Source organism: Bubalus kerabau, chromosome 10, assembly GCF_029407905.1.
Source record: "Bubalus kerabau isolate K-KA32 ecotype Philippines breed swamp buffalo chromosome 10, PCC_UOA_SB_1v2, whole genome shotgun sequence".
Classification (NCBI taxonomy): domain Eukaryota; kingdom Metazoa; phylum Chordata; class Mammalia; order Artiodactyla; family Bovidae; genus Bubalus; species Bubalus kerabau.
In genome coordinates, this window is record NC_073633.1 from 72,803,683 (window position 1) to 72,830,847 (window position 27,165).

General features: G+C 40.2%; 1 protein-coding gene, 1 long non-coding RNA gene and 2 other non-coding genes across 5 annotated transcripts in view; 3 read left to right on the forward strand and 1 right to left on the reverse strand.

Moving 5' to 3' along the window:
* Positions 1 to 169: 169 nt before the first annotated feature.
* TBPL2 (TATA-box binding protein like 2) lies at positions 170 to 27,161 on the reverse strand. The gene is made up of 7 exons (XM_055538136.1): positions 26,830 to 27,161; positions 23,454 to 23,911; positions 22,524 to 22,611; positions 20,689 to 20,780; positions 18,588 to 18,755; positions 11,942 to 12,036; positions 170 to 594 (listed from the first exon to the last, which is right to left on the reverse strand). Exons 1-7 carry the CDS (start codon positions 27,157 to 27,159, stop codon positions 518 to 520), a joined length of 1,308 nt encoding a protein of 435 aa, XP_055394111.1. The 5' UTR covers positions 27,160 to 27,161; the 3' UTR covers positions 170 to 517.
* On the forward strand, positions 12,709 to 12,781 carry TRNAE-UUC (transfer RNA glutamic acid (anticodon UUC)). The gene has a single exon. It is a non-coding gene; the product is annotated as a tRNA-Glu (tRNA).
* On the forward strand, positions 25,236 to 25,317 carry TRNAS-GCU (transfer RNA serine (anticodon GCU)). Its single transcript has one exon. It is a non-coding gene; the product is annotated as a tRNA-Ser (tRNA).
* Positions 25,394 to 27,165, forward strand: part of LOC129621563 (uncharacterized) — a 100,899-nt gene continuing 99,127 nt past the window's right edge. For both annotated transcript variants that reach the window (XR_008699440.1, XR_008699439.1), the window contains exon 1: positions 25,394 to 26,862. This is a non-coding gene — a long non-coding RNA (uncharacterized LOC129621563). The remainder of the gene's footprint in view (positions 26,863 to 27,165) is intronic.

The following is a 27,165-nucleotide window of genomic DNA, read 5'->3' on the forward strand; positions in this document are numbered from 1 at the left end:
AAGGATATGTAATTATTTAATTTTTCTTAAAGTTTTCAGACTTTAAAGTTTCATTTGTATTCTGACAGGATCCATCACAGGCCTGTACCTACTGGCCAGGATCATCTACTCAATATTTAAAAAGGCAAAAAAAAAAAAGACAATAGACAATTTCTATCCTGTTTTATACAGATATTTTAAATTTCTATATATTGTTATACATTTTTAGAGAACACATGTTCATGTACTACGTCTTTAATAAGAACAAAGCATTAAATTTTAATGATGTTAGAATATCATTCTAGCAAGGCCTTAACTCTTCAAATTCTGAAATCAGGTTACTTTTCCCATTTTAAAAATAACATACAATAGTCATTTCGAAAAAAAGTGTCATTTCTTAGGCATGGTTACTCATACAGAATCACACTTTAATAATTAAAGTCAAAATGTGCATGGAACATCTACAGTCTAGCTGTTTCTGTTGCTGGGCTTATGCATATATTCAAACCAATATACTGTGAGATGTTGAATGATATATTCAGGCTTTTTTAAAACCCTTTAGAATAGGATAGATGTTTTCAAATGCTTCATAGATGTCAGAACGTTTTTTGGCACCTAAAAAGAAATCCAAGTTTACATATCTTTAATATAAAAGCAGTGCTAAAATTTTCTTAAGACTAAAATTTCATTGTCGCTTCCAATTACTTTTAATACTTTAGGTGTACCTGAGAAGTACTTTATTCCTGGTAAAGACAAAAGAATTTGGTGACTACAGTCATATTCCCACAAAAACATACCCTAGAGCTGATTTTTCTAGTATTTCTGTAATGTGGGCACATCAGTATGTCTTTAGCCTCCTAGGGCACAGTATGAAATATGGAATGTTATCTCTTGGTGTGCCATGGACATGACCACAGAACATGACCTTCGTCAGCAGCTGTGGGCACTTAGCTACCAGCGAAAGGGACTTCCTTTGATCTACTCAGCTTTAGTTAACATCCTTATTCCCTAATATTGACTAACAGAGTGAGACAAATTGGAACTGTTCTAAATTTCAATTTGGGAAGGGATTATTAGAGGGAAAGACTCTACCATTGTTACCCTTAGAGTTAAGTTTCACGAGGTCTTTAATTACAACTGCTCTAGGGGTTAAAATGGATAAAAGTATGAATTAGACACACTGCCCACCCTTGAGCGAGATTATCAGTCAGCCCTACTAACTACCTTTCGCTTTCAATGCTATGCAGGCATGTTATGTTAAGGGTTAAGGACAGGTAGTACTTATGTGGAACTGTCAGTCCATCAGGGAACTATTATCTGATACTGGGCAGGAGACAAGGAGATTAATGAAAAGCATATTAAAAACTTAACATGAAGAAAAATGGAAAATAGTTTTTAAGTTGATAAAGACTTGTTCTTGGGAGCTATAAACTTAGCTAGGAGAAAGGCTAAGTAAGACAGCAGAAATAACTTGTGAGACGTAGTTATCTGGTTTAAGGATGGGACGAACGAGAGGGAATTCCCAAAAGGAGAATCAAGAGATTTGAGAAGTAGGTAGAAATCAGGATTCAGAACCTAGGATGAGCTAGAACAATTTAAAAAGTGGAAAATGGCAAGTGTTGGCAAAGAGACAGAAATTGGAAGCCTCATACGTTGCTGGTAGAAACATAAAATGGTTCAGCTACTATGGAAAATAGTTTAGCAGTTCCTCAAAGCTGCTAAAAGAAGAATGATCACATGACACAGCAATTTCACTCCTGGGTACCTGGGAATATACTCCCCAAATTGAAAATAAGTACTCAGACAAATAATATGCATGTAGCTGCATATTCATGGCTGACAATGAAGTATTATTCCACCACAAAAAGGAATAAAGCGCTGATACATAGTACAATGAGGATGAACCTCAAAAACATTATGTTAAAAGAAGTCAGACATGAAAGGTCACATATTATATGATTCCATTTATATGAAATCTCCGGAATAAGTAAATTCAGAGACGAGACTGGCAGTTGCCAGGGTTAGGGTAGGGAAGAAAGAGGGGGAAACTGCCTGTGACATAGGACTTTATTTTGGAATAGTGGGAATCTTTTGGCACTAGTGTTGCTGGTTGCACAACATTTTGAATGAACTAATTGTCCCTCAATTTTTCATTTAAATGGTTATATTTGCGCTATTTGCATTTCATCTCAATAAATTTAAAAAAGTTTAAGAATCAAAAATGAAGTACTTATTAGCTTAAAATGGTAGGGGGGGGAGCAGTATGCAAGGGCAAAAGTTACTCATTCACTGCCAAAGAGTTTACTTTCGGAGCCTCTACCCTCAAAGATGTCTGGTAGAGAGGCGGGAGGGTGAATTGAATGGTTAACAGAAACTCAGTACGTTTGAGGTAGGGAAAGTCTCTTAAGTCTCAGCAAATTTTAATTACAGTCCTAAAATTTTAGTTTCTAAAGAGACTGGTTTTGTAGAAGCCAAACTGTTAGTTTGGGAAAAAGTAAGACATCACTATAAAAAGACTCTGCCTCTCGTTTGATGGACTTTTTCAGGTTCTGGATACATTTGAATAGAACAGCCTTAATTGGGAGACAGTGAAGTAGGAAGATCCCCTGGAGGAGGGCATAGCAACCCACTCCAGTATTCTTGCCTGGAGAATCCCCATGGACGGAAGAGCCTGGCGGGCTATAGTCCACGGGGTCACAAAAAGTGGGACGTGACTGAGTGGCTAAACACAGCACACCACAGAAGCACAGTAGGTATAGCAGACACAGATACACGTTCACCTAATGCCCCCTCCCCAAAACTAAAGTTCTTTTTTTTGGCAACTAAGTTTCTTTTTATATCTGAGTAACAGATATCCAGGTCCAGCATTTTGGGTAACCATGTACTTCAGTTTTTTCATAACACTTAAAAATAATACCTAGGGACTTCCCTGCTGGCCCAGTGGTTAAGACTCCAAGCTCCCAATGCAGGGGGCACAGGTTCAATCCCTGGTGAGGGAACTAGGATCCCACATGCTTCGTGGGGCAGCCAAAAATTTTTTTTAGAAATACCAACAGCTTTACATTCAAGCCCCAAATAGTATAGCGTTCAGGTGTCCCCTAGAGAGTAGAAAACACCCATTGCCCAAGAGGGACCAGACATTAAGAGTGATCATTTTTTTATATCATAGAAAAACAACTTTAGACACAAAAAGGCTTTAGGAAAATTGTCTAGTGCAATTTTTAGAATTTACTGTGTGGGAAAGCAAGGTCCACGAAGTTGAAGATGCCCCGAATCATGAGTATCAACTTTGAGAGAAGACTTCATGTATCTGCGTTCCTTCCTTTCCATGGAAGGTGAGCAAACAAACATCGCCAGGAATTGTAAATCCCAATGAGGGAACCTGGTCAATTCAGTGAAATATTTCCTCACTGAAATATTACCATAAAAATTTTGAGGAAACCTAAATTGGCCCCACAGTCCTATTAATAATCAATCTATAATCAAACCTCTCAATTTGGAGCACCAGACTTCAATTATATGACCCTTCTCTTTTAAGCGAAATCTACCAGATCTTTCCTTCAAATTTATGATGATCACCAATTTCCCTGGTAGTTCAACTAGTAAACAATCTGCCTGCAATGCAGGAATTCAGTTCAGTTCAGTTGCTCAGTTGTGTCTGACTTTGCAACTGCAGCATGCCAGGCCTCCCTGTCCATCACCGACTCCTGAAGCTTGCTCAAACTCATGTCCATTGAGTCAGTGATGCCTTCCAACCATCTCATCCTCTGTTGTCCCCTTCTCCTCCTGCCTTCAATTTTTTCCAGCATCAGAGTCTTTTCCAATGAGTCAGTTCTTTGCATCAGGTGGCCAAACTATTGGAGCTTCAGCTTCAGCATCAGTCCTTCAATGAATATTCAGGACTGATTTCCTTTAGGATGGACTAGTTTGATCTCCTTGCAGTCCAAGGGACTCTCAAGAGTCTTCTCCAACACCGCAGTTCAAAAGCATCAATTCTTCAGTGCTCAGCTTTCTTTATAGTCCAACTCTTGCATCCATACATGACTACTGGAAAAACCATAGCTTTGACCAGACAGACCTTTGTCAGCAAAGTAATGTCTCTGCTTTTTAATATGTTGGTCATAGCTTTTCTTCCAAAGAACAAGTGTCATTTAATTTCATGACTGCAGTCTCCGTCTGCAGTGATTTTGGAGCCCCCCTAAAATAGTTTTCACTGTTTCCATTGTTTCCCCATCTATTTACCATGAAGTGATGGGACCAGATGCCAAGGTTTTAGTTTTCTGAATGTTGAGTTTTTTTCTTTTTCACTCTCCTCTTTTACTTTCATCTTCAACTCTTCTTCTTTTCCTGTCACAAGTGTTGTGTCACCTGAGTATCTGAGGTTATTGATATTCCTCCTGGAAGTCTTGATTCCAGCTTGTGTTTCATCCAGCCCAGCATTTCGCATGGTGTACTCTGCATATAAGTTAAATAAGCAGGGTGACAAGAAACAACATTGATGTGCTCCTTTCCCACTTTGGAACCAGTCTATTGTTCCATGTCCAGTTCTGTTTCTTCTTGACCGAATACAGATTTCTCAGGAGGCAGGCAAGGTGGTCTGGTATTCCCATCTGTTGAAGAATTTTCCATAGTTTGTTGTGATCCACACAGTCAAAGGCTTTGGTGTAGTCAAAAAGCAGAGGTAGATGTTTTTCTGGAACTCTCTTGCTTTCTTGATGATCCAACGGATGTTGGCAATTTGATCTCTCATTCCTCTGCCTTTTCTAAATCCAGCTTGAACATCTGGAAATTCATGGTTCACATACTGTTGAAGCCTGGGTTGGAGAATTTTGAGCATTACTTTGCTAGTGTGTGAGATGAGTGCAATTGTGTGGTAGTTTGAACATTTTTGGCATTGGCTTTCTTTGGGATTGGAATGAAAACTGACCTTTTCCAGTCCCATGGCCACTGCTGAGTTTTCCAAATTCGCTGACATATTCAGTGCAGCACTTTCACAGCATCTTTTAGGGTTTGAGATAGCTCAACTGGAATTCCATCACCTCCACTAGCTTTGTTTATAGTGATGCTTCCTAAGGCCCACTGGACTTCGCATTCCAGGATGTCTGGCTCTAGGTGGGTGATCCCACCATTGTGGTTATCTGGGTCATGAAGATCTTTTTTGTATAGTTCTTCTGTGTATTCTTGCCCCCTCTTCTTAATATCTTCTGCTGCTGTTAGATCCATACCATTTCTGTCCTTTATTGTGCTCATCTTTGCATGAAATATTCCCTTGGTATCCCTAATTTTCTTGAAGAGATCTCTAGTCTTTCCCATTCTATTGTTTTCCTCTATTTCTTTGCACTGATCACTGAGGAAGCCTTTCTTATCTCTCCTTGCTATTCTTTGGAACTCTGCATTCAAATGGGTATATCTTTCCTTTTCTCCTTGTCTTTCACTTCTCTTCTTTTTTCAGCTATTTCTAAAGACTTGTCAGACAACAATTTTGCCTTTTTGCATTTCTTTTTCTTGGGGATGGTCTTGATCACTGCCTCCTGTACAATGTCATGAACCTCTGTCCATAGTTCTTTAGGCACTCTATCAGATATAATCCCTTGAATCTATTTGTCACTTCCATTGTATAATCATAAGGGATTTGATTTAGGTCATACTTGAATGGTCTAGTGGTTTTCCCTACTTTCTTCAATTTCAGTCTGAATTTGGCAATAAGGAGTTCATGATCTGAGCCACAGTCATCTCCTCCTCTTGTTTTTGCCAACTGTGTAGAGCTTCTCCATCTTTGGCTGCAAAGAATATAATCAGTCTGATTTCAGTGTTGACCATCTGGTGATGTCCATGTGTAGAATCTTCTCTTGTGTTGTTGAGAGAGGGTGTTTGCTATGACCAGTGTGTTCTCTTGACAAAACTCTGTTAGCCTTTGCCCTGCTTCATTTTGTACTTCAAGGCCAAACTTGCCTGTTACTACAGGTATCTCTTGACTTCCTACTTTTGCATTCCAGTCCCCTATGATGGAAAGGACATCTCTTTTGGGTATTAGTTCTAGAAGGTCTTGTAGGTCTTCATAGAACCATTCAACTTCAGTTTCTTCAGCGTTACTGGTTGGGGCATAGACTTGGATTACTGTGATATTGAATGGTTTGCCTTGGAAACGAACAGAGATCATTCTGTCATTTTTGAGCTTGCACCCAAGAACTGCATTTCGGACTCTTTTGTTGACTATGAGGGCTACTTCATTTCTTCTAAGGGATTCTTGCCCACAGTAGTAGATATAATGGTCATCTGAGTTAAATTTTCCCATTCCAGTCCATTTTAGTTCACTGATTCCTAAAATGTCGATGTTCACTCTTGCCATCTACTGTTTGACCACTTCCAATTTACCTTGATTCATGGACCTAACATTCCAGGTTCCTATGCAATATTGTTTTTTACAGCATCAGACTTTACTTCCATCTCCTGCAATGAAGGAGACCCTGCTTTTAGTCCTGGGTCGGGAAGATCCCCTGGAGAAGGAACGGCTACCCACTCCAGTATTCCTGGACTTCCCTGGTGGCTCAGACAGTAAAGAATTCACCTGCAATGTGGGATACCTGGGTTTGATCCCTGGGTTGGGAAGATCCCCTAGAGAAGGGAACAGCTACCTACTCCAGTGTTCTTGACTAGAGAATTCTATGGACAGAGGAGCCTGGCAGGCTACAGTCCATGGTGTTGGAAAGAGTCAGACACGACTGAGCAACTTTCACTTTCGCCAGATCATTCCTTCAAGTTATGATGACACCAATTTGGGGGATCAACACCTTTGCTAACTGTGGTAAATGAGGTAGAAATTCTGCGGCTAGTGCACTGAAGAAAGCACTAGCTACTGGCTTGAGATCAAACCACATGGGCTCAAATGCAAGCGCTCCCACTAAGTTTGAAATCACAGGCAGATTGTTTAACTCCTGAGCTTCTGTTTCCTCACCTATAAACAAGGACAATAGTCTTCTCATAGGGTGATTATAAGGATTGCATGAACAAGTTTTTGCAAAAAGTCCTTTCCAAATGGTAATGTCAAATGGTAACATTTGACAAGAGCTCAGCCATTTTTACTGTTCTAAAAGAATGTACTTCAGGATTAGGGATGCTGGGATGGCTGGTTCATGCATTCATGGCTAATCATTTGGTTCTGTGAGAATCAGTATCATGTAATTTGTCTGTCTCCTTCACCAGGGCTGGATTTTTGCTGGATAAAGAGTGTGTTGTATTTGCTTTCACATCCTGAGCACCTAAAACAGTATATGTACCTCATAGGCATCCAAAGTTTATTAAATATCTATCATCTAACAATAGAATTTGCAAACTCATCCATACCCCTTGCATACATGCATGCGTGCTAATTCGCTTCAGTCATGTCCGACTCTTTGTGACCCTATGAATTGTAGCCCACCAGGCTCCTCTGTCCAAGAAATTTCCAAGCAATAACACTGGAGTGGGTTGTCATGTCCTCCACCAGGGGAATCTTCCCCACCCAGGGATGGAACCCACGTCTCTTATGTTTCCTGCATTGGCAGGTGGGTTCTTTACCACTAGCACCACCTGGGAAGCCCTCGCTACCTCTTAGCCAGCCCCAATATCTCTTCCCAGGACTACATGGATTTTCTAACTCTATTCTTACACCAAGTCACAAGTACACATCTTATTTTCCCAAGGGATACCATATGTGTATACACATAAATGAAAGTCTTACAAATTGGGGAAAAAATAAACAGACTTTAACCTCTCAAAGTATACATTTTGCAGTATATACTGAGTCGCTCTTAGTGGTAAATTACCAGCAATGATCAACAGGGATATCCAGTTCTCTGTCTGGCTCACTCACTATTAAATCTTGCCATTTTTATGGTGTCCTCTGACCCACTCATTTCCAAGAACCACTGACACCCAGCTGATTGAGAGTGACCCTCTCTAACAAAGACCCAGCTCCTGCATCCTTTATGCCAGAAGGAAATAAGTATAAAAAGCATTTTACTAAAGCCTCTTTAAACTTCACATTCCTATCATCTGGGCAAGGCATGAGAGCAACAATTCATCTTTTTCAGTGCTGGGGAAAACTCAAGAAGAGCGGGCTTTCACAGAGGTAATAACAGCTAACATCTATACTGTGTTTACAGCAGGTAGTTTCTATGGGCCCCTGCCTTTTACATATGTAGAAATCAAGGTGGAGCACAAACTCACCCAAGGCCAACATAGCCAAGAGATGGTAAAGCTTAGATTAAAACTAGATGACTGGCTTCCAGAGCTTAGCCTCTTAGCCACTACACCTGCTGCCTCTCACCACTAAGAGTATTTGCCATTCCTTAGGTGACAAGGAGTATTAGGAGGAAGGTGTCCAAAAGACCACACAGGTGTTTTCATAGACATCTAAAGAGCTGGGGGATAGTGTATGTACATGAAGATGGTGGTCTGAAGCCAGGCATGTGCAGCATGAACAGCTGTTCGACATTGTTAATGTTACTTAAGCTCTCCATTGTCCTCATTTTACAGGTGAGGAGACTGAGATATTAAGCACAACCTCACAGAATTAACTGTTGTTGTCTGGTCATTAAATCACGTCTGACTCTTTTGCAGCTGCATGGACTGTAGCCTGCCAGGCACCTCTGTTCATGGGACTTCCCAGGCAAGAATATGGAGTGGGTTGCCATTTCCTTCTCCTGGGTATCTTCCCAACCCTGGGATCTAACTTCCATCCCCTGCATTGCAGGCGAATTCTTTACCACTGAGCCTCCAGGGAAACCGAGAGAGTCAACTAGAACCCACATAAAAGCCCTTACTTATCATAACGCCTGGTATATGAGTACCTAACATGTCTTTATTATGTCTCATCTTGGAAGTGAAAATTGACATATATGCTGTCACTGTATATTGTTCCAGCAGATCCTAGCTAGACTATTCATTTTACCATGGTCTGAGAAAAAGCATGGGTCCTAAATGTCATATTAGCCATAGAAAAGCAGCACAGACCAGAAAAAGTTGTGTTAAGGTCCCTTTGCCATTTGCTCTCTGGGACCATGATGAAGAACAAAGTAGGAAAGTAGGTCCTCTTTGTTCTCAGTTCATTTAACTATTCATTCATTCAGTTGTAGCTTTGGACGTGCTGACTGCAGCTTTGGCACCTCAAGGGAGTAAGACAATTTTACAATTAGCTATGCCTGTTCTTTGAGCTGAACACATTGACAAATTTTCAGGGAAGGGTACTGTATGGTCTTCAGTACCCTGTGTTGACATTCCTTTACTTTTGTAACTTGAAACTCCTAGCAAATGTGCACATGAAAGTATATCTCTTTCCTTTTTATTTGGGATAACTAAGAAAGTTGGTCTGAATTAGGGATATTTAAAGAAACTTGTTCTTGCATACCTATAATAGGAACTTAGCCTGTACTTGGCAATTTGTACTTGTAAATAAGACAGTTTCTTAATGATACATAACACATAGATGAAAGCATCCATCCAAAGGTCTTAAAATTTTTTTTTTCCCTGGAGGAGGGCATATATTTGCCTGCAGTATCTACACTATTCAATGTAGTTGGCAGGCTTTTTCCCCTTTCTCCAGGACATATAGAGGGAAACTGGATCTTCCCAACCCAGGGATCAAACCCAGGTCTCCCGCATTGCGGGCAGATGCTTTAACCTCTGAGCCACCAGGGAAGCCTGTTAATTACTAGGAGGCCTTAATTATTCTAGACACTAAACTGGTTGCATCTGAACAATTGTTGCATTGTTGTATTCAAAAGGTTCTTGAATTCTAAACAAGCTCTCCCCATTTTGAAGACACATTATTTCTGAAAGAAAAACTGTAACACTTACTGGGCGTTCTCAAGATTTAATAAGACACTCCATGTTTTTGGATGCTGAGTGATAACTTGATCGATGTTTCTCAAATTAATTCAGCTAATGCAGAAATCTCATTTGGCTTTAGATGGGGCAAGATATTATTAAATTTTAAAGTTTATTTGGAAGAATAAATATTTGAGGGGAGCTAATACAAAGAGAAGCAATGATGGGAAACTGGCCTATCAGATATAGAGCTCACTAGGATTAACACACATTCATAACCACAATGTAGTAAAAATACAGTAGGATTATCATAGTATAATTCAGGAGCAAAGGTGGAACTGGAGACCAGACCCATATTTTAAAATAAAGGCCAAAAAGAAGTCATCAGATATTAATAATGAAGGATATGTAGTTTTAGGTTGGCTGGCCAGCTATTTGGGGGTGGGGAATAGTCAATTTGGCTCGTGCCATAAAAACTGGGTATTTATCCTGGTCCCAGAGAGTAAAATGTGTAAAAAGTCAGACAAAATAAGGCAAAACCAGCAAACTTCAGTAGAATGTGTGGAAAAGAGCCTCAACCATTTACCTCAAGAATTAAAAAAACTTTTACGTAAAAATAAGTGAAACTGGAAAAAATCACAAATAAAACGAAGAGTAATTATTTTCAATACTACAGTGAACTCACACAAACCCTTAGAGGGGGAAAAGTAGACAAAAAGCAGTAAGTTACATACACACTATTTTAAAAAGATGAAATGCTATTTACTATGCGGAAAAGCGATCAATTTCTATTTCTGATTACCAGTGAGATCCCTTTCACTTACACAGTTAGAGTTTTTTTCTGCAAATTATTGTTTTGAATGTTGCTGAGAGTTTGTAAAAGATACTCAGATACATTCCTGGCAGCAATGTATGATATAGAAAAACTGCATTGTATAAACCTTTTCAAAACAATTTCATAAAGTAATTTGTACTAGGAAGCTTTAAAATGGTCTGTCTTTAGACAAATATTCCCCTTCTGAGCATAGGTCTTCCCTAGTGGCTCAGACGGTAAAACGTCTGTCTGCAAAGCAGGAGACTCGGGTTCGATCCCTGAGTTGGGAAGATCCCCTGGAGAATGAAATGGCAGCCCACTCCAGTATTCTTGCCTGGAAAATCCCATGGACCCAGAGCCTGGTAGGCTACAGTCCATGGGGTCACAAAGAGTAGGACACGACTGAGCAACTTCACTTCTGAGCATTTACACTAATAAATGACTCTCTACACATAAAAATAGCCAAACTTTTGTCCCATTAATAAGCAGCAAACAAAAAGCATAACCTGACAATGGGAGAATCAGTTTGATGCAGTAACATGTTAGAACAGAGATAGGGAAACTTAGGTCTGCTGGTCAAACCTAGTCTGCTACCTGATTCTGTATAGACTGTGAGCTAAGAATGATTTTTATACTGAAATGGTTCGGGGAAAAAAGAAGAAAATTACTTGATATGTGTAAATTAAGTGAATTACATTAAATTCACACTTTAGAGCCTTTTTCTTTATGTGGTGTTCACAGTTACTTTCACAATAAAACAAGGTTCAGTTGTGACAGAGACTCTACTGCCCACAAAACCGAAAACATTTAGTATTTAGCTCTTTGCAGAAAAAAGATTTGTTGACCTCTTTGTAGGAACATTGTTCAGACATTGAAAGCCTTCATTAAGAATTTGTAACAGTGAGTTAAGCTACATATGTTATAATGGTTATTAAAATGATAGGATGTAAAGATGAGTATCCCTGGAGTAGGAAATAGCTATAAACTTCAGTATTCTTGCCTGGAAAATTCCATGGACAGAGAAGCCTGGTGGGCTACAGTTCATGGAGTCACAAAGAGTTGGACACAACTGAGCTACTGAACAGACACATAAACACATAACATACTCATTTTATATATATCAAAATGACATAAAACATGGAAAAAGTTATATTGTTTAACTTTAGGGACCAATGTATGATGTTATCTTTCATTTTGCTTTTCCCTTTTTTCCCGGGTATTCTATAATACCAAGAATTGCTGTATGACAGTGAATAAAGTTATTTAAAAGGTAAAACAAAGCATAAGCAAAGCATACGCAAAGCTGTTGAATTTTAAGAAAGTCAGAATCTTAGGACTTACCTGTTAACACAACTTTTCCAGATACAAAGATAAGCAACACAATTCGTGGTTTCACCATTCTATAAATAAGGCCAGGAAACAGTTCAGGTTCATAACTGTTAAGATATAAAAGAAAGAAGTTAAAAAATAGCACTATGCAACTACTTTCTCATAATATTTGAGATCCAGCGCACAAAAGCAGTTTTCAAAAGCCATTTTACCAAAAACCTTTTGGCCATCTTGACAAAAGAAGTCTTGAGTGTCCTAGGTAATTTCTGTGGCAGTCAGTGACCGATTTCATTTTTAGTCATAATGTTTTTCCAAGTGCAGACATCCTAAGCTTTTAGAAATTAAGGAAATTTAGAGCATCAGATTTAATATATTAAGATCTTCTAGTTGAATGTTCTCTATCTTTCAAAAAATGTCTATCAATAGCAATACATAAACACATTTTCAAAAATTTCCAAGTTCCACAATAATGAGCACATTGTGGATATATTTATAAACTGCTAAAGTTAACATTTTTAGCAGATAGAACCTAAAAACATTACTAGAATACTTTGGACAGATACTGTGTACTAAATCATACCAAGTTTTACAAATTCAGAATTTGCTCCTATAAATAGTATCTCACTCCTTCCTAGAAAGGCTTGAGGAGCCTACAAAAAAGATGTCAGTAGTTAAGAGGATGTTGATGAAATAAAACTATTCTCAAAACAATGGCTAATGGGGATAGAAAAGAAAGAAAAAAATCTAGGAAATTGAACACTATAATATACATGGGGAATTCCCTAGTGGTCCAGTGGTTAGGACTCCGCACTTTCACTACTGAGGGCACAGGTTCAATTCCTGGTTGGGGAAATAAGATCCCTCAAGCCGTGTGGTGCAGCAAAAAAAAATTTTTTTTGCTCTTAAGGAGTGTATCCAGATCACACAGAAAAACTCCATTCCATTCTGAAATGGCTATGACCTCTTACTGGCACCAGAAAGATGCATGACGGTGGTGAGTGTACCCATCTGAAGTATATGGAGGTCGTTATGTGTAGACATGTCTTCCTGGGACATCACTCTATTTTCCTGCAGAAAGCCTGTCAGGACTTCTGCCCACAAGCCACTTCTGGACACTGGGGAGACAATGATACTAGCTGGAGCCCTGAAAGACTTCTATAGGAACTATGAAGTTTGAGCCAAGAAAGTGAAGACTAAGGGCAGAGAAGAAATGTTTTCATTTGATTTTCCAACCAAATCTGAAGACACTAAAAGGGAAAAGAGCAAATAAAAGTCTTTGGTATGTAAATACCTGGAAATGTCCCTAACCTGGGAAAGGAAACACACATCCAGGTCCAGGAAGCACAGAGAGTTCCAAACAGCATCCACCCAAGGAGGACCACACCAGGACACATTGTAATTAAGATGGAAAAATTTAAAGATAAAGACAGACTATCAAAGGCAGCAAGGGAAAACCAACAAAAACATACAAGGGAACTATCATAAGGCTATCACAGCTGACTCTTCAGCAGAAACCCTGAAGGCCAGAAGGGATTTGCACAATGTATTCAAAATGATGAAAGGGAAAAACCTACAACCAAGAATACACTACCAAGCAAGGCTGTCATTCAGATTTGATGGACAGAGCAAAAATTTTACAGACAAGCAAAAGCTGAGAAAGCAGCACCACCAAACCAATGTTAAAAAAAAATGTTAAAGGGACCCCTCTAAGTGAAAAAGAAAAAGCCACAACTAGAAATGTGAAAATTAGAGAAGGAAAAAGCTCAGGTAAAGGCCAACAATGCACAGGAAAGGTTGTAAATAACAAAGCTAGCAGGAAAACTAAAAGACAAAAGTAGTATTTTCCAGGCAAGAGTACTGGAGTGGGGTGCCATTGCCTTCTCCACAATAAGCAATTAGGGAATTCAAAAAAGAAAAAGAATGATATCAAAAACAGTAATCATGGGGTGGGGGGAGTAAATATTCAGGGTTCTTAAAATGCCTTTGAACTTAAGAGATCAACAACTTAATTATGTGTATACACACACACACACACACAGACAGATTGCTATATATAAACTTCATTTATGGTAACCACAGACCAACAATCTAATAATACATACACACAAAGAGAAAGGACTTTCCTGGTGGTCCAGTGGCTGGGAATCTGCCTGCTAATGCAAGGAACACGGGTTTGATCCCTGGTCTGGGATGTTCCCACATGCCTTGAGCAACTAAGCCCGTGTACCATGACTACTGAACTCGTGCCCTAGAACCCCTGCTCTGCAACAACAGAAGCCACGGCAATGAGAAGCATGCACACTGCAACTAAAGAATAGCTTCTAGATCGCCACAACTACATAAAGCCTGCACATAGTAACGAAGACCCAGCACAGCTAAAAAGAAAATTTAAAAAAAAGAGAGAAAGAAATCCAAACAGAACATTAAGGATAGTCATCAAATCAGAAGGGAAGAGAACAAAAGGAAGAAAGGAACCAAAGACCTACAAAAATAACCTCCAAGCAATTAACAAAATGGCAGTAAGAACATGAAAGGGAAAGTGAAGTTGCTCAGTCGTGTCCGACCCTTTGCAACCCCATGGACTGTAACCTATCAGGCTCCTCCAACCATGGGATTTTCCAGGCAAGAATACTGGAGTGAGTTTCCATTTTCTTCTCCAGGGGATTTCCCTAATCCAGGGATCGAACCCGGATGTCCTGCATCGCAGGCAGATACTTTACCATCTGAGCCACCAGGGAAGCCCCAGTAAGAACATACGTATCAATAATTACCTTAAATCATAAATTGACTAGGGACTTTCCTGGTGGTTCAGTGTTTAAATATCTGTTTTGCAATGCAGGGGAAGAGGGTTCGATCTCCAGTCAAGGAACTAAGATCCTATATGCAGCAGAGCAATTAAACCAGTGAGCAGCAACTACTGAGGCCAAATGGTACAACTAGAGAGTCCATGGGCTGCATGAAAGATCCCAAGTGATGCAGAGAAGAGCCTGTGTGCCGCAACCAAGACCCAATGCAGTCAAATAAATAAATACATTCTAAAAAATTAAAAATAAAACTACCATATGATTCACCAGTTCCACTCCTGGGTATATAGCCAAAGAAAATAAAAACATTCAGAAAGATACATACACCCCAAAGTTCACAGCAGCATTATTTACAATAGGCAAGATACGGCAACAATGTAAGTGTCCATCAACAGATGAATGGATAAAGATGATGTGATATATATACACAGTGGAATACTGCTGCTGCTGCTGCTAAGTCACTTCAGTCGTGTCCGACTCTGTGCGACCCCAGAGATGGCAGCCCACTAGGCTCCCCCGTCCCTGGGATTCTCCAGGCAAGAACACTGGAGTGGGTTGCCATTTCCTTCTCCAATGCATGAAAGTGAAAAGTGAAAGTGAAGTCTCTTAGTCGTGCCCGACTCTTAGTGACCCCATGGACTGCAGCCTACCAGGCTCCTCCGTCCATAGGATTTTCCAGGCAAGAGTACTGGAGTGGGGTGCCATTGCCTTCTCCACAGTGGAATACCACCCAGCCACAAAAATGAATAAAATTTTGTTATTTGCAACAACATGTATGGACTTGGAGGGTATTATGCTAAGTGAAATAAGTCAAAGAAAAATACTGTATGATGTCATTTATATGTGGAATCTAAAAAATACATCAAACTAGTGAATGTAACAAAAAAGAAACAGAATCACAGATACAGAGAATGAACTATTGGTTACCAGTAGGGAGAGAGAGAAGGGAGAAGAAGGGATTGAGAGGTGCAAATTGCTATAATGTAAAAAGAAATAAGCTACATAGGTATATTACACAGTACAGGGAATATAGCCAGCATTTTATAATAATAGTAAATTTATAATCTATAAAATGTGAATCACTATGTTGTACATCTGAAACTAATATTGTAAATCAACTGTACCTCAATAAAAAACAGATACATACATATATATACAAAAAAAAAGTCTTTGATATGTAAATCATGGTGAACTGTTTTTGGCTTCAGAACCATGATTTTAAGGTACTAGCATGATGAACTTCCAACTAGAGATTTACTTCATTTTATTTACTCTCTACTTCATTTCAGAAGAAGGCTGAGACAGAAAGAAAAGAGGTTTTGGTTAGAGATGGAGAACATTTCATGAAGATTGAAAACAACAAATAGCTGCCAATCTCTTGGGCCAAACCAGCTCATTCAAATCTCGGTTTAAATGTCACTTCCCTTAAGAAGTCTTCCTTATTTTCAGCCCTTCCCCAGTTACATTAAGTATCCTAATTGACGGTACCAAAACATGCCAAGAGGTGTTCACCTACACAGTTACACCTGCATAGTTACATTTCATTACCGTCTTTGGTTTCTCTGTTTTCCCTTTTAAATAGCGGTTCCATAACGGCAACGGCCCATGGCTGCATTGATTGCCACTGGCACCATAGCATCCACTACACAGTAGCCACCTAGATTCTACTCATTTAAGAAATATTTAAGATAACTTTGATTTATTGGATTGGCCAAAAATTTCATTTGGATTTTTCCATGAGATGGAACAAACTTTTGGGCCAATCCAATAAAAACTGAATGGAAGGGGAAAAAATTGCTCAGGGAAAATGGAAAACAATTATGGCTTAGAAAGACTGATGGAGAAGGTGCCCAGTAACAAGTGAGATACATATTATCAGATGCTGATATACATGTTTGTAGAATCAGGGGAATTAAATGAACTTGAGGTTTTAACATAAAGCAAACTTGACTTGACAATTGTAAGTGGTATGTTGCCATGATTCCCCACAGGGCTACAGGCAATTAAAGAAAGTCTTCATTTTAAAGACATAAATCTGCTGAGAAAGAGGTTTTAATGCCCCAATGTCACAAATACACGCAAAGTTGTAATCCATAAGATAAGGATGGAGGGCATTTTGGGGGAGGCAAAAACGAGACTAGAAAGAGGTATCTGTGAGAGTATCTGGCCAAATTTTTTAAAAAAGATGAATGAGATCATGAAACTGTCTTACGAGGAGGGGAAAACAGTGATGGACCCAGTCCAAGTGACTAAAAGCAGTGCATCAGATGAATTCTCATCTTGCCCTTCTGCAATTTCATTTTTCAGAGGTAGAAGTACTGACAAGGGGGCACTCCCACTCCAGATTTAAATCTGACCTACAAAGAAGACAATCTTGGTGAAAAAGAAATGAAATTTAGGGGGAACTGCACACATCATTTCAGAGCCCTAAAGTGCCTGAAAGGGGAATGCCAAGACTAATACAGACATGTACCTCAAAATTGGGCAGACATCTTTCACATGTTCATTAAAAACTGGCTCAGAGAAAGATAGACAGGAGGTCCAAGGTTGAGGATCTGGAAGATAGAGTATGTGTTCAGAGACTCTGAAAAATGAAGGTTTTACTATGAGTCTATGAGTCATTCTGAGATTGAAGGAAGAAAAGGACACATAAAGAGGCAATACATCTTGCATGGGGTGCTTCTCAGTGGACTCAAGGGGTACCTCATAGGCACTTAATAAACATATGCTGAAAAAATTGAGGCAGAGGAAAAAATGAAAATACAATCAAGAGCAAGATATTGCTTAAAGAGTATCATAAAAGCTAAATCTCAGAATGAACAAAATTTTTTTTGAAAGTTAGGGGAAAACAAGGCACTTTTTAACCTCTGTTTAGGTCATTTCTCAATGGAGAGTTAACAAACATTAAATAAAACACAGCTCTATGATCCCTGTCTATTATTAAGCAGAACTATTGCTTAAAGGCAAAGGCAAGGAAAAGCAGAGTGAAAGGACTTCAGTTCAAGTTAGATCACAAGAATTTAAGAGCATCTGTGATTCTAAGCCAGTTTAAGTGCCCTGGTCTAAGGGGTGGTGGGATTTAGTGTTAGTCACCCTCCATCACCACTCTCTGAGGGCCTGAGCAGGCTGTGAGAAGCACAGAAACAGCTGGAAGAGGAGCATTTGCTGTTGAGATGGGAAATTTCGTTTTAAGAAGCCAAGCAGGCTAGGGATACTCCCCAAGAAATATGAATCCATGAAAGAAGCTGTGGTGGGGGCTACAGCCACACACAGGAAAAGAAAACCCTCGAACAAACTCCACAGGACAAAAACTAGATAGGATTGCCTTCATAAAGTATGCTACGGCCATTCTTTATCATTATAATATTATTTTAAAATCTTCTCTCCAGCCCTTTCTCCCCTCACTGGCTGTCAGCCCTTCCTACTTACCTAGTCTGTATCATACCCTTTCTCTTCCTGCCATTGCCACCGCCCCCGGCCAGGTGTGACTTTTTTTTTTAAGAAATCTATACATCAGTGAGTCTCAATGTGTGGGCCTCTGGCCAGCTGCAATGGCATCACCTGAGAGCTTGTTAGAAAGGCAGAGTAAAGCAGAATCTCTGGGCACTGCAGCCCAGGCAGGAATGTGTGTTGATAAGCTGTCCAGGTGATCGCTATGTAATTTAGTTTTGAGAACCACCGTTTCAGAAGATTAGACACATATGGTAACCAATGAGGACTTAGGTATAGCAATTTAACCCTTTCACTTACTGTGGCTTAAAAAAATGTACACTTTCTCTGAAAGATAATATATAAGCAATCCAAATAGAATTTTAATATTTTGGTAAGCTCAAAGTGAAGTTATACAATCATACCTACTGAACTGCTGATGGGTTAGCACCAAACCTTCCAGACTGATAGGAAATCTCACATCACAGCTTGCAACCATGTTCTGAACTGTAAAGTCGAGGAACCTGGCAGGAAAGCCCAGCTTCTGCACCACGCGGGCGTACTTCCTCGCTGCGAGTCGAGACTGCTCTTCGCTGGGGAGGGGCAAGACGTTAAAGACGTCTGAATCACTGCGACTGCTGGCAAGTTGGGCTATATTCAGACACTTCTCTGATTTTATTTTTAGCATTTGTACCATGTTTACCATTCACTGTATGCAAGGAAGCTGCAGACTTTGAAGAGAAGGACCCACCTCCCCTACTACTGTCCCTAGCACCTAGAAAAGGCTTTGGTGCAATGGACAGTTGTTGAATCATAAACAGATTTGTGTCTTCCTAGCCATCTTTTCGGAGAAGGCAATGGCACCCCACTCCAATACTCTTGCCTGGAAAATCCCATGGACGGAGGAGCCTAGTAGGCTGCAGTCTATGGGGTCGCTGAGAGTCAGACACGACTGAGCGACTTCACTTTCACTTTTCACTTTCATGCATTGGAGAAGGAAATGGCAACCCACTCCAGTGTTCTTGCTTGGAGAATCCCAGGGACAGAAAGCCTGGTGGGCTGCCGTCTCTGGGGTCGCACAGAGTCGGACACGACTGAAACGACTTAGCAGTAGCAGCAGCTGCTCCCATTTTAAACAATGCTGAAATGAACATCTTTGCAGAGTTGTCCAAAAATGACTTCAAAATGGAGATTTCTAGATCAGAGGATACACAGATCCACAGAAGAGAAAGTCTGGAAACTTACCTGGACAAAGGTAAAGAGCATGCAAAACAGGTGGGGGAGGAACAGATAAAATGGATTCTCTGATAAATGTATCAGGACACTGACTGGTCATTTGAAAATACTGAAATGAAATTCTAGACTTGCTGTGCCCAATATGGTGGCCACCAGTTACATTGGCTATTTAAATTTATATTAATTTTAAAACAAAATAAAAAGTTCAATTTCTCTGTGGTATTAGCCGTATTTCAAGTTCTCAGGAGCCACATATGATGAGAGGCTACCACACTGGACAGCATAGAGAAGGCTCTAGGTGAATCAAAACATTAATTTCCTCTCTTCAATACAAAGCAAGACTTGAAAGAAACAAGAAAAACATATGGAGGTCAATACTTACACGAGGGGAATGCCTTCCTAAGTGTGAAGCCAAACAGTGAAGCCATAAAGAGAAAGATTGGATAGACTGACTACACACACAAAATTAAACTGTGTATTAAAAAACCCCAAAAATATCACTAATATGGGAGAAATACTTATAGTCCAAAATGGCAAAAATACTAAAATACCAAAAGATAAATATCTCCATAGAATATTGGACAAAAGATACAGTAGACAGTTTATATCCTTATGAAAAGTTAGTCTCACTAGTAAATAAAAAGAAATGTAATTAAAACAATGTAACTTTTGCCAATAAATTTGGCAAATATAAAGAAGAATATTAACACTCAGTGTATATTGAAGAAAAATTGTACACCTTATCAGGAGGACAATTTACTACTCATCTACTAACACCTAGAGGGAAGAGCAGCTCTCTCTACTAGTTTTATGGCGAACAGATCTCCATCAGCACAGGGCTACCTCGGCATGAGATCCAGGAAAGAGAAGCCTTTTAAGAGATCCCTCCTGAGTGAAAGCTCAAGCTAATGCTCAAGAAATGTCTAATTTCCCTCCTTTGAAAAGTTCTATCCATGTATCTGCCTGCAATGAGGAAAATACACAAGAACTACTTCCCCAGATTTATAACAGGCTTTACTACTATAGCTTTTCTTTTTTTCATTTTAAATATACCTTAGAAACAAGTTGTAATAGCCTAGTGAAACCCCCTTCACTATGGGAGACTGTAAAGTGGGATACGTCAGTATTACGAGGCTGAATGTTTTTAACCCCTAACTTCACATTTCATGAATTTAACTCTTCAGCAAAGTATTTTGCATCTATGATGTGTTTTAGAATATTAATGCCATCCTTCCTTGTTTCACATACTGAATTGTTTGTCTGGTTTTGGAGGAGGGTGGCTCCTCTTACCTTTTGGCTCCTGTGCAGACCATTTTCCCAGAGCTAAATATGAGGGCTGTAGTCCTGGGCTCTCGGATCCTCATTATGACAGCGGCAAACCTCTAAAGACAGAAGCCAAAAGAACAATTAACCTTCACTAGGGGTTCACACCTGCTGAAGCTGAAACTCCAATACTTTGGCCACCTGATGCGAAGAACTGACTCATTGGAAAAAACTCTGATGCTGGGAAAGATTGAAGAGAGGAGGAGAAGGGGTGACAGAAGATGAGATGGTTGGAAGGCATCACCGACTCAATGGACATGAGTTTGAATAAGCTCTGGGAGTTGGTGATAGACAGGGAAGCCTGGCATGCTGCAATCCATGGGGTTGCAAAGAGTCAGACATGACTGAGCAACTGAACTGAACTGAAGGGTTAGCACTATGCCAGTTGCAAGGGTGAGATAGACATGAAGAGTGTTAAATAAATTGAAATTTAGTGGGAAACTAAAAAATGTCTGGGTCTATTCTCCTACCTTAAGGTTAACAAAATGATCATGATTCTAAAATGTACATGATTCTAAAAGGTAAGAAGAATAATAGTAAAGCTGAAATTTGAGTATCTGTTATGTTTCAGACCCTATGCTAAAAGCTTAACAGGTCTTATTGCATTTGAAGTGCTGACAGTAAAAAGAACCCCGAGTCAGAGCTACACACAACTGATCAAGGCCTATTAATGTTTTCCAGGTGTTTACTAAAAAGGTGGCACTCTCACCTGATATTCCTTTTGTTAAATTCTTAAGACATCTGAAATGCCAAACCAGAATTTTTCCAGCTGTCAAGTCTAATTATGGACAAATCCTATGCACCAAATTGAGAGGAGAGCTGAGGATGGTAGAGAATAAAACAGGCTCAAGATGTTGATTGCTCACTCGTGTAGTCAATCATAGCTACATCCTTAAAAATCCTAGCCCATCACTGGGCTTCTGTCCTCATCATAGTTAGCAACACAAAAGATAAATAGGCAAGCTTTGTTTCACTAGGTAATATTCAGGTAATATTTAAATTCAGATGTCAACAGCACCACTACCGCAACAGGAAAAACAAAGACTTTATCCATAAGTAGTTGATGTTGGCAAGGTCCTCTGGGTTCTGACTAATACGGCCTTTCTCATCTAACTCCTTAAATCCTCCACTACCCAAGACAGTGAACTTTTCCCCAGTAGGCACCAGGCCTTACTAGTCTTTGTACTAAGTAATTTAACTAATCATTAAATGTTGATTGAATGAACAAATCCTAGGTAAACAGACCACTGAAAATGGGATGGCTGGTCTTGGAAAGACACAAAAAAGAATAGATTTTATTAAACTTTGATTTTAATAGATAAGTTAGAATTTAATAAAATAGATTTTTATTAAAGCCGGAATCATATACTTCAACTTTGCACGTTATACAATTGAGATTTCCCAGGTAAGAGAAACTATAAGTGAAAAAATACATGTGTCAGCTAAATGGCAAAACAATTAGAAAAAATTATTTCCATGAATATGGTGACATTGTAAGAAAGTCATCATTTCCATAATCAGACTGAAAATAGCCACACTGAAAGGTTTTTCTGAATAACAAGAGAAAGATCTTAATGTTTAGAACTGCTTAATAAGTATTCAACACAGAAAATGAGATTATTTTTATAAGTTCAAAACAGAGAATGAGGCAATTAAACTTTCAAATTGCCAGAAGTCTTCCACCAAACATTTTTTTCTTTTTAAAAAATATTAACAAAGGAATGAGTCAATATCACGATCCTATGAAGGAAAGAACATCTAAATAGAACCTAATTATTGAAAAAATTACTGAGAAATCTTACCTTTGGGTTATATTCTGCATTTTTTGCATGCAAAGCTATTTTCTTCAGATCCAATTTACAGGCCAGGTTTACAGTGGAAACTATGTTTCTAAAGAAATAAGTCAACCTAAGTTATACCAGATTTAAAAAGTAAAAAATAATTAAAACATATTTACTTCTTCATTTTATAGGTTTAGGTGCCTTCCTAGGGGGAGAATTATTATAAATGTGAAATATATAGTTACACAGTCCTTAGTATATTGTAAAACTGCTAAAGGACTAAAATAGCTTTTTCTAAAATTTCATGACTGACTAAAATTAAGCTTTAGATCTTTTTCAAAATGCCTCAAAATAGCACAACATCAAATCAACTTGCAAATCAAATTCAGTTTTACATTTTTTTTATCCTTTGTGTTATTCCAACTCCAACCACAATTTATAACAACTAAAGTTCTTTAGTGTAAACAATCGGAGAAGGCAATGGCACTCCAGCACTCTTGCCTGGAAAATCCCGGAGCCTGGTGGGCTGCAGTCCATGGGGTCTCAAAGAGTCGGACACGACTGAGTGACTTCACTTTCATGCATTGGAGAAGGAAATGGCAACCCACTCCAGTGTTCTTGCCTGGAGAATCCCAGGGACGGGGGAGCCTGGTGGGCTGCCATCTATGGGGTTGCACAGAGTCAGACACGACTGAAGCGACTTAGCAGTAGCAGCAGTGTAAACAATATAATCCTTCAGGAATATGTAGACTAACCCTCAACTCCTGCTTAGGAGATCAAGAGTTGGTGCTTCATTTTTCAGGTAAATAGTCTAAAACCAAGTCCACTAAGAGCTGATAAAACAAAGGATACTGAGATCTGAAATTCTCTTCCCTACACTATTATGATCCCATTCAAGAATACAAAATCTATACTCAGAAGCATTACTCATTTAAAACAATAGCAACTTACTGTAGTTGAGGCACAATTCCAGAACATTCTGAAATAGGGGCCATTGGTGTCATAGGAGTTATGGACGCCAGAGACATGGAGTGTGGTTTCTCAGGAGAGGGCTGGGCTGAGTTACCATCAGCAGGGTGCAGATGTGAATGGGAACCTAACCCACTGCTGCTGTTTAAGGCCAGGCCAGCGTCCAGTTGGCTGGGTAAGGGCAACCTAGTTTGCCGACTTTGAGTTTTACAGTTTTCTTCAATTTCATGCTTGCTCCTAATGACAGTCTGGTCTTTATTTTCTTGGGAGAGCTCATCTGGTAAGAAGCTAAGATCCACAGCTGAGAAACTCCCACATGTTTCTGTGACTTCTTCAAGTTGGGGATTAAATGCAGTCTCTGGATTGGATGACGTAAGCATGTCCACATCATAAGGCACAGCTGGGCTCAGCAGGGGTGATCTGGATGGCGTAAGGGCATCCTAGGCCGTTCCCAAAACAGACAAAACACAACAGACAGAACATCATGTCACACCCAAAGGATGCCACCTTGGCTGGCAGGCAGTGTGTTCAGGAGGAGGCCGTTCAGATAGCTTATATTCACACCCTGCTTTCCACAAAGTCTCCTTAAAGTTCTACTCTAGGGTTACAACACACTTCATGAAAACAGGAAAATGTATCTTAAAATACAGAAAAAGCATGTTTCATAAAATGTTTTTCTTTGGTTAGATTTGTAGTAAGTTGCTACTCTAAATCCACTTCTGTAATTCAGGTAAGTTGGCAATCACGCTGCAAATCTGTACTTTGAAAAGTACAGATTTTTCTGTACTCCCTAAGTTGATCATAAACTTTAGTTGACATAAAGGTTTTTTTTTTTTTGAGTTTTAAAATCATATTTTTAAAAAAAGAGTAGTAAGTGAAGGAAGCTGAGGATACAGCCTTGAGTGCTAATCAAGCCTCCACAAAGGACTCATCTTTATTCCTTCTAGTCAAAGGAGAGATAAGAAATCATTCCATTTATGTGCATAGGGGGAAAGTTATTGAAATTTAAATGGAAAGACTAGTTTAAATCAATGTATTGTATTTCCAGCCCAGGGACAGCTAATCAACTTCCATTATCATCAATGGAGGGAATGAGGTGTGCAACTGAGGGAAACAGCTAATATAAAACTCATGGCCTTTGTTATGGAAAAAAATTGTTGGTACATATTACCACCCACATCACCCAAGTTGCATGCCTGGATTCTATATTTTGACCACTAGCTGGCAGGATAACCTCACCCATCAGAAGATCTTGCTTCTAATAATTGAACAGTCACGAATGCCTTGTGCTGTGTCTTCTCCATGACAAAGTTATCTCAGCTAATACGTCTAGCTAAAAGTGTGTGCTCAGTCGTGTCTGACTCTTTGCAACCCTATGGACTGTAGCCTGCCAAGCTCTTCTGTCCATAGAATTTTCCAGGCAAGAGTACTGGAGTGGGTTGCCATTTCCTACTCCAGGGGATCTTCCTGACCCGGAGATGGAACTCATATTCTTTACCACTGTGCCACATGGGAAGTATATATATATATATCTGTGTGTGCTGTGTACTAAGTCACTTTAGTCATGTCTGGCTCTGTGAGAACCACCAGACTCCTCTGTCCATGGGATTCTCCAGGCAAGGATACTGGAGTGGACTGACATGCCCTCCTCCAGGGGATCTTCTCAACCCAGTGATGGAACCTGGGGCTCCTGCATTACAGTCAGATTCTTTACCATCTGAGCCACCAGAGAAGCCCATAACAAGTCTGGCTAGATCCTATGGGGACGAGGTGGCCGAGTGGTTAAGGCGATGGACTGCTAATCCATTGTGCTCTGCACGCGTGGGTTCGAATCCCATCCTCGTCGGCCTGTGGCTTCTGTGGCCCGCTTTGCATTTTATGGGGCTTCCCTGATAGCTCAGTTGTAAAGAATCCTCCTGCAAAGCAGGAAACCCTGGTTCAATTCTGGGGTGAAGATCCGCCGGAGAAGGGATAGGCTACCCACTCCAGTATTCTTGGGCTTCCCTTGTGGTTCAGCTCGTAAAGAATCTGCCTGCAATGTGGGAGACCTGGGTTTGATCCCTGGGCTGGGAAGATCCTCTGGAGAAGGGAAAGGCTACCCACTCCAGTATCCTGGCCTGGAGAATTCCATGGGCTGAATAGGCCATGGGGTCGCAAAGAGTCAGCAGGACTGAGCGACTTTCACTTTTACTCTTTCACTTTCAGATCCAACTGATGGTGCTGTTACCACAAGTCCAGCAGATGGCAGCGGTGACTAAATGTTAGACAAAAACACTTAGAAGAACGCAGTTATTCTCTTAAAATAAGATTTGACCTTATTTCATTTTGCATTATATTTTGCCCCTATCTCCCTCCACCCCCACCCCACAGGTGGGGCCCTAGGGAAAGTGAGGTGGGGACAGCGGCCCAGACCCCTCTCCACTGTTTCCGTGGCCTCTTCTGTTCTAGCCGGAAAAGATTCCATCAGCCAATTTACACTAAAGCACTAAAGTCTGCAACATCGGTGACTCCCCTCCTTTTTCCCATTATGGCATTTTAGCAGAAGGCAAAACTCCCACTCAAAGAACTGAACTTCAACAAGGAATTTGAGGCAATGGCAACAAGATACTGAAGAGGGATGTTTTATGTCAGTGGAACCCTGAAAGCCTCCTGTCTGAGTTTATTTATAGGAACACACCTTAGAGACCAAGCTTACGGAGTATTCCCTAAGTATACAGAGTATAGACTTATACTTAAAGAAACTTTTTTGTTAAACTGTCTTTACAGAGCCATTAACTCATCTTTCATGGAATCTTCCCAGCTTGGGCTCTCCTTTGCAATGTTAAATACTGTGGGACTTCACTACTTCTACTTCACTGCTAATCACTGGTCTATTTAAGCACCCCCCAACCACCACCACCCCCTCTGTAAGTTGCTCTCTTGCTTTTTCACTTGTTTTTGGCTCCACCACATGCATGATCTTAATTTCCTTAGCACTGATGGAAACCCAGGCCCCTAAAATGGAAACTCAGAGTCTTAACCACTGGACCAACAGGGAAGTTCCTTGTTTTTCTTTTTGAGGACTCTTTCCTCTGTTTTCTACAGTTCTTAGATTAAAAAGCAAAACTTCAAAATGTAAGAATCAACAAACTGAAAGAAGCCTCAGGTGTCTCCAATTTGTATTCACACTGGACCAGCAACCTTTAGTAAGTTAATTCATCTTTCGAACCTTCTAGTTTTTCAACTGAAAGATGGGGATAATAAAGCCCACCTCCTACAGTCGCTAGAAGTTTTACTAGAGATAAAATGAACGCAGACTCCTGGGTACGCGGGACGTAGGCCCTGACTCTGGGACGGTGGCGGCGGCTTCCAGGCTCACCTGGGCGGAGCACTGATCCAAGTAGAGCTCCAGGTATGTCTCCTCCATGGGTGGAGGGCTCACTGTTGGGAGTTGAGAGGTTGGGAATGTGGGGAAGAGCCAGAGCGAATCGAGCTGTGGCTGAGTTGGCCAGGCGCGTGGGGCGCAGAAGCCATTTATTGGCCCGCGGCTGCTCGTGGTGAGGCGGGGCCTGGGCCACGGCTGGGAGCAGGGGACCAGGGGCCGGGCAGGGGGCCTCGCCTGGTCCCCCACGTCTACGCTCCCACAGATGGCTGGAGGGAACAGATGATGAACCAGGGAAGGGGTTGCAGAACTCCACACCCAGCCCATAAGTCC

What these genes read in the sequence shown, in the direction of transcription:
- TBPL2 (XM_055538136.1), bottom strand. Translation starts at nt 27,159, where the DNA reads ATGGGCTGGGTGTGGAGTTCTGCAACCCCTTCCCTGGTTCATCATCTG. An exon ending in GGAATTGTGCCTCAACTACA is followed by an intron (nt 22,612 to 23,453) that starts GTAAGTTGCTAT and finishes TTATTTCTTTAG; the next exon opens with AAACATAGTTTCCACTGTAA. An exon ending in ATGCAGAATATAACCCAAAG is followed by an intron (nt 20,781 to 22,523) that starts GTAAGATTTCTC and finishes TTCTGTCTTTAG; the next exon opens with AGGTTTGCCGCTGTCATAAT.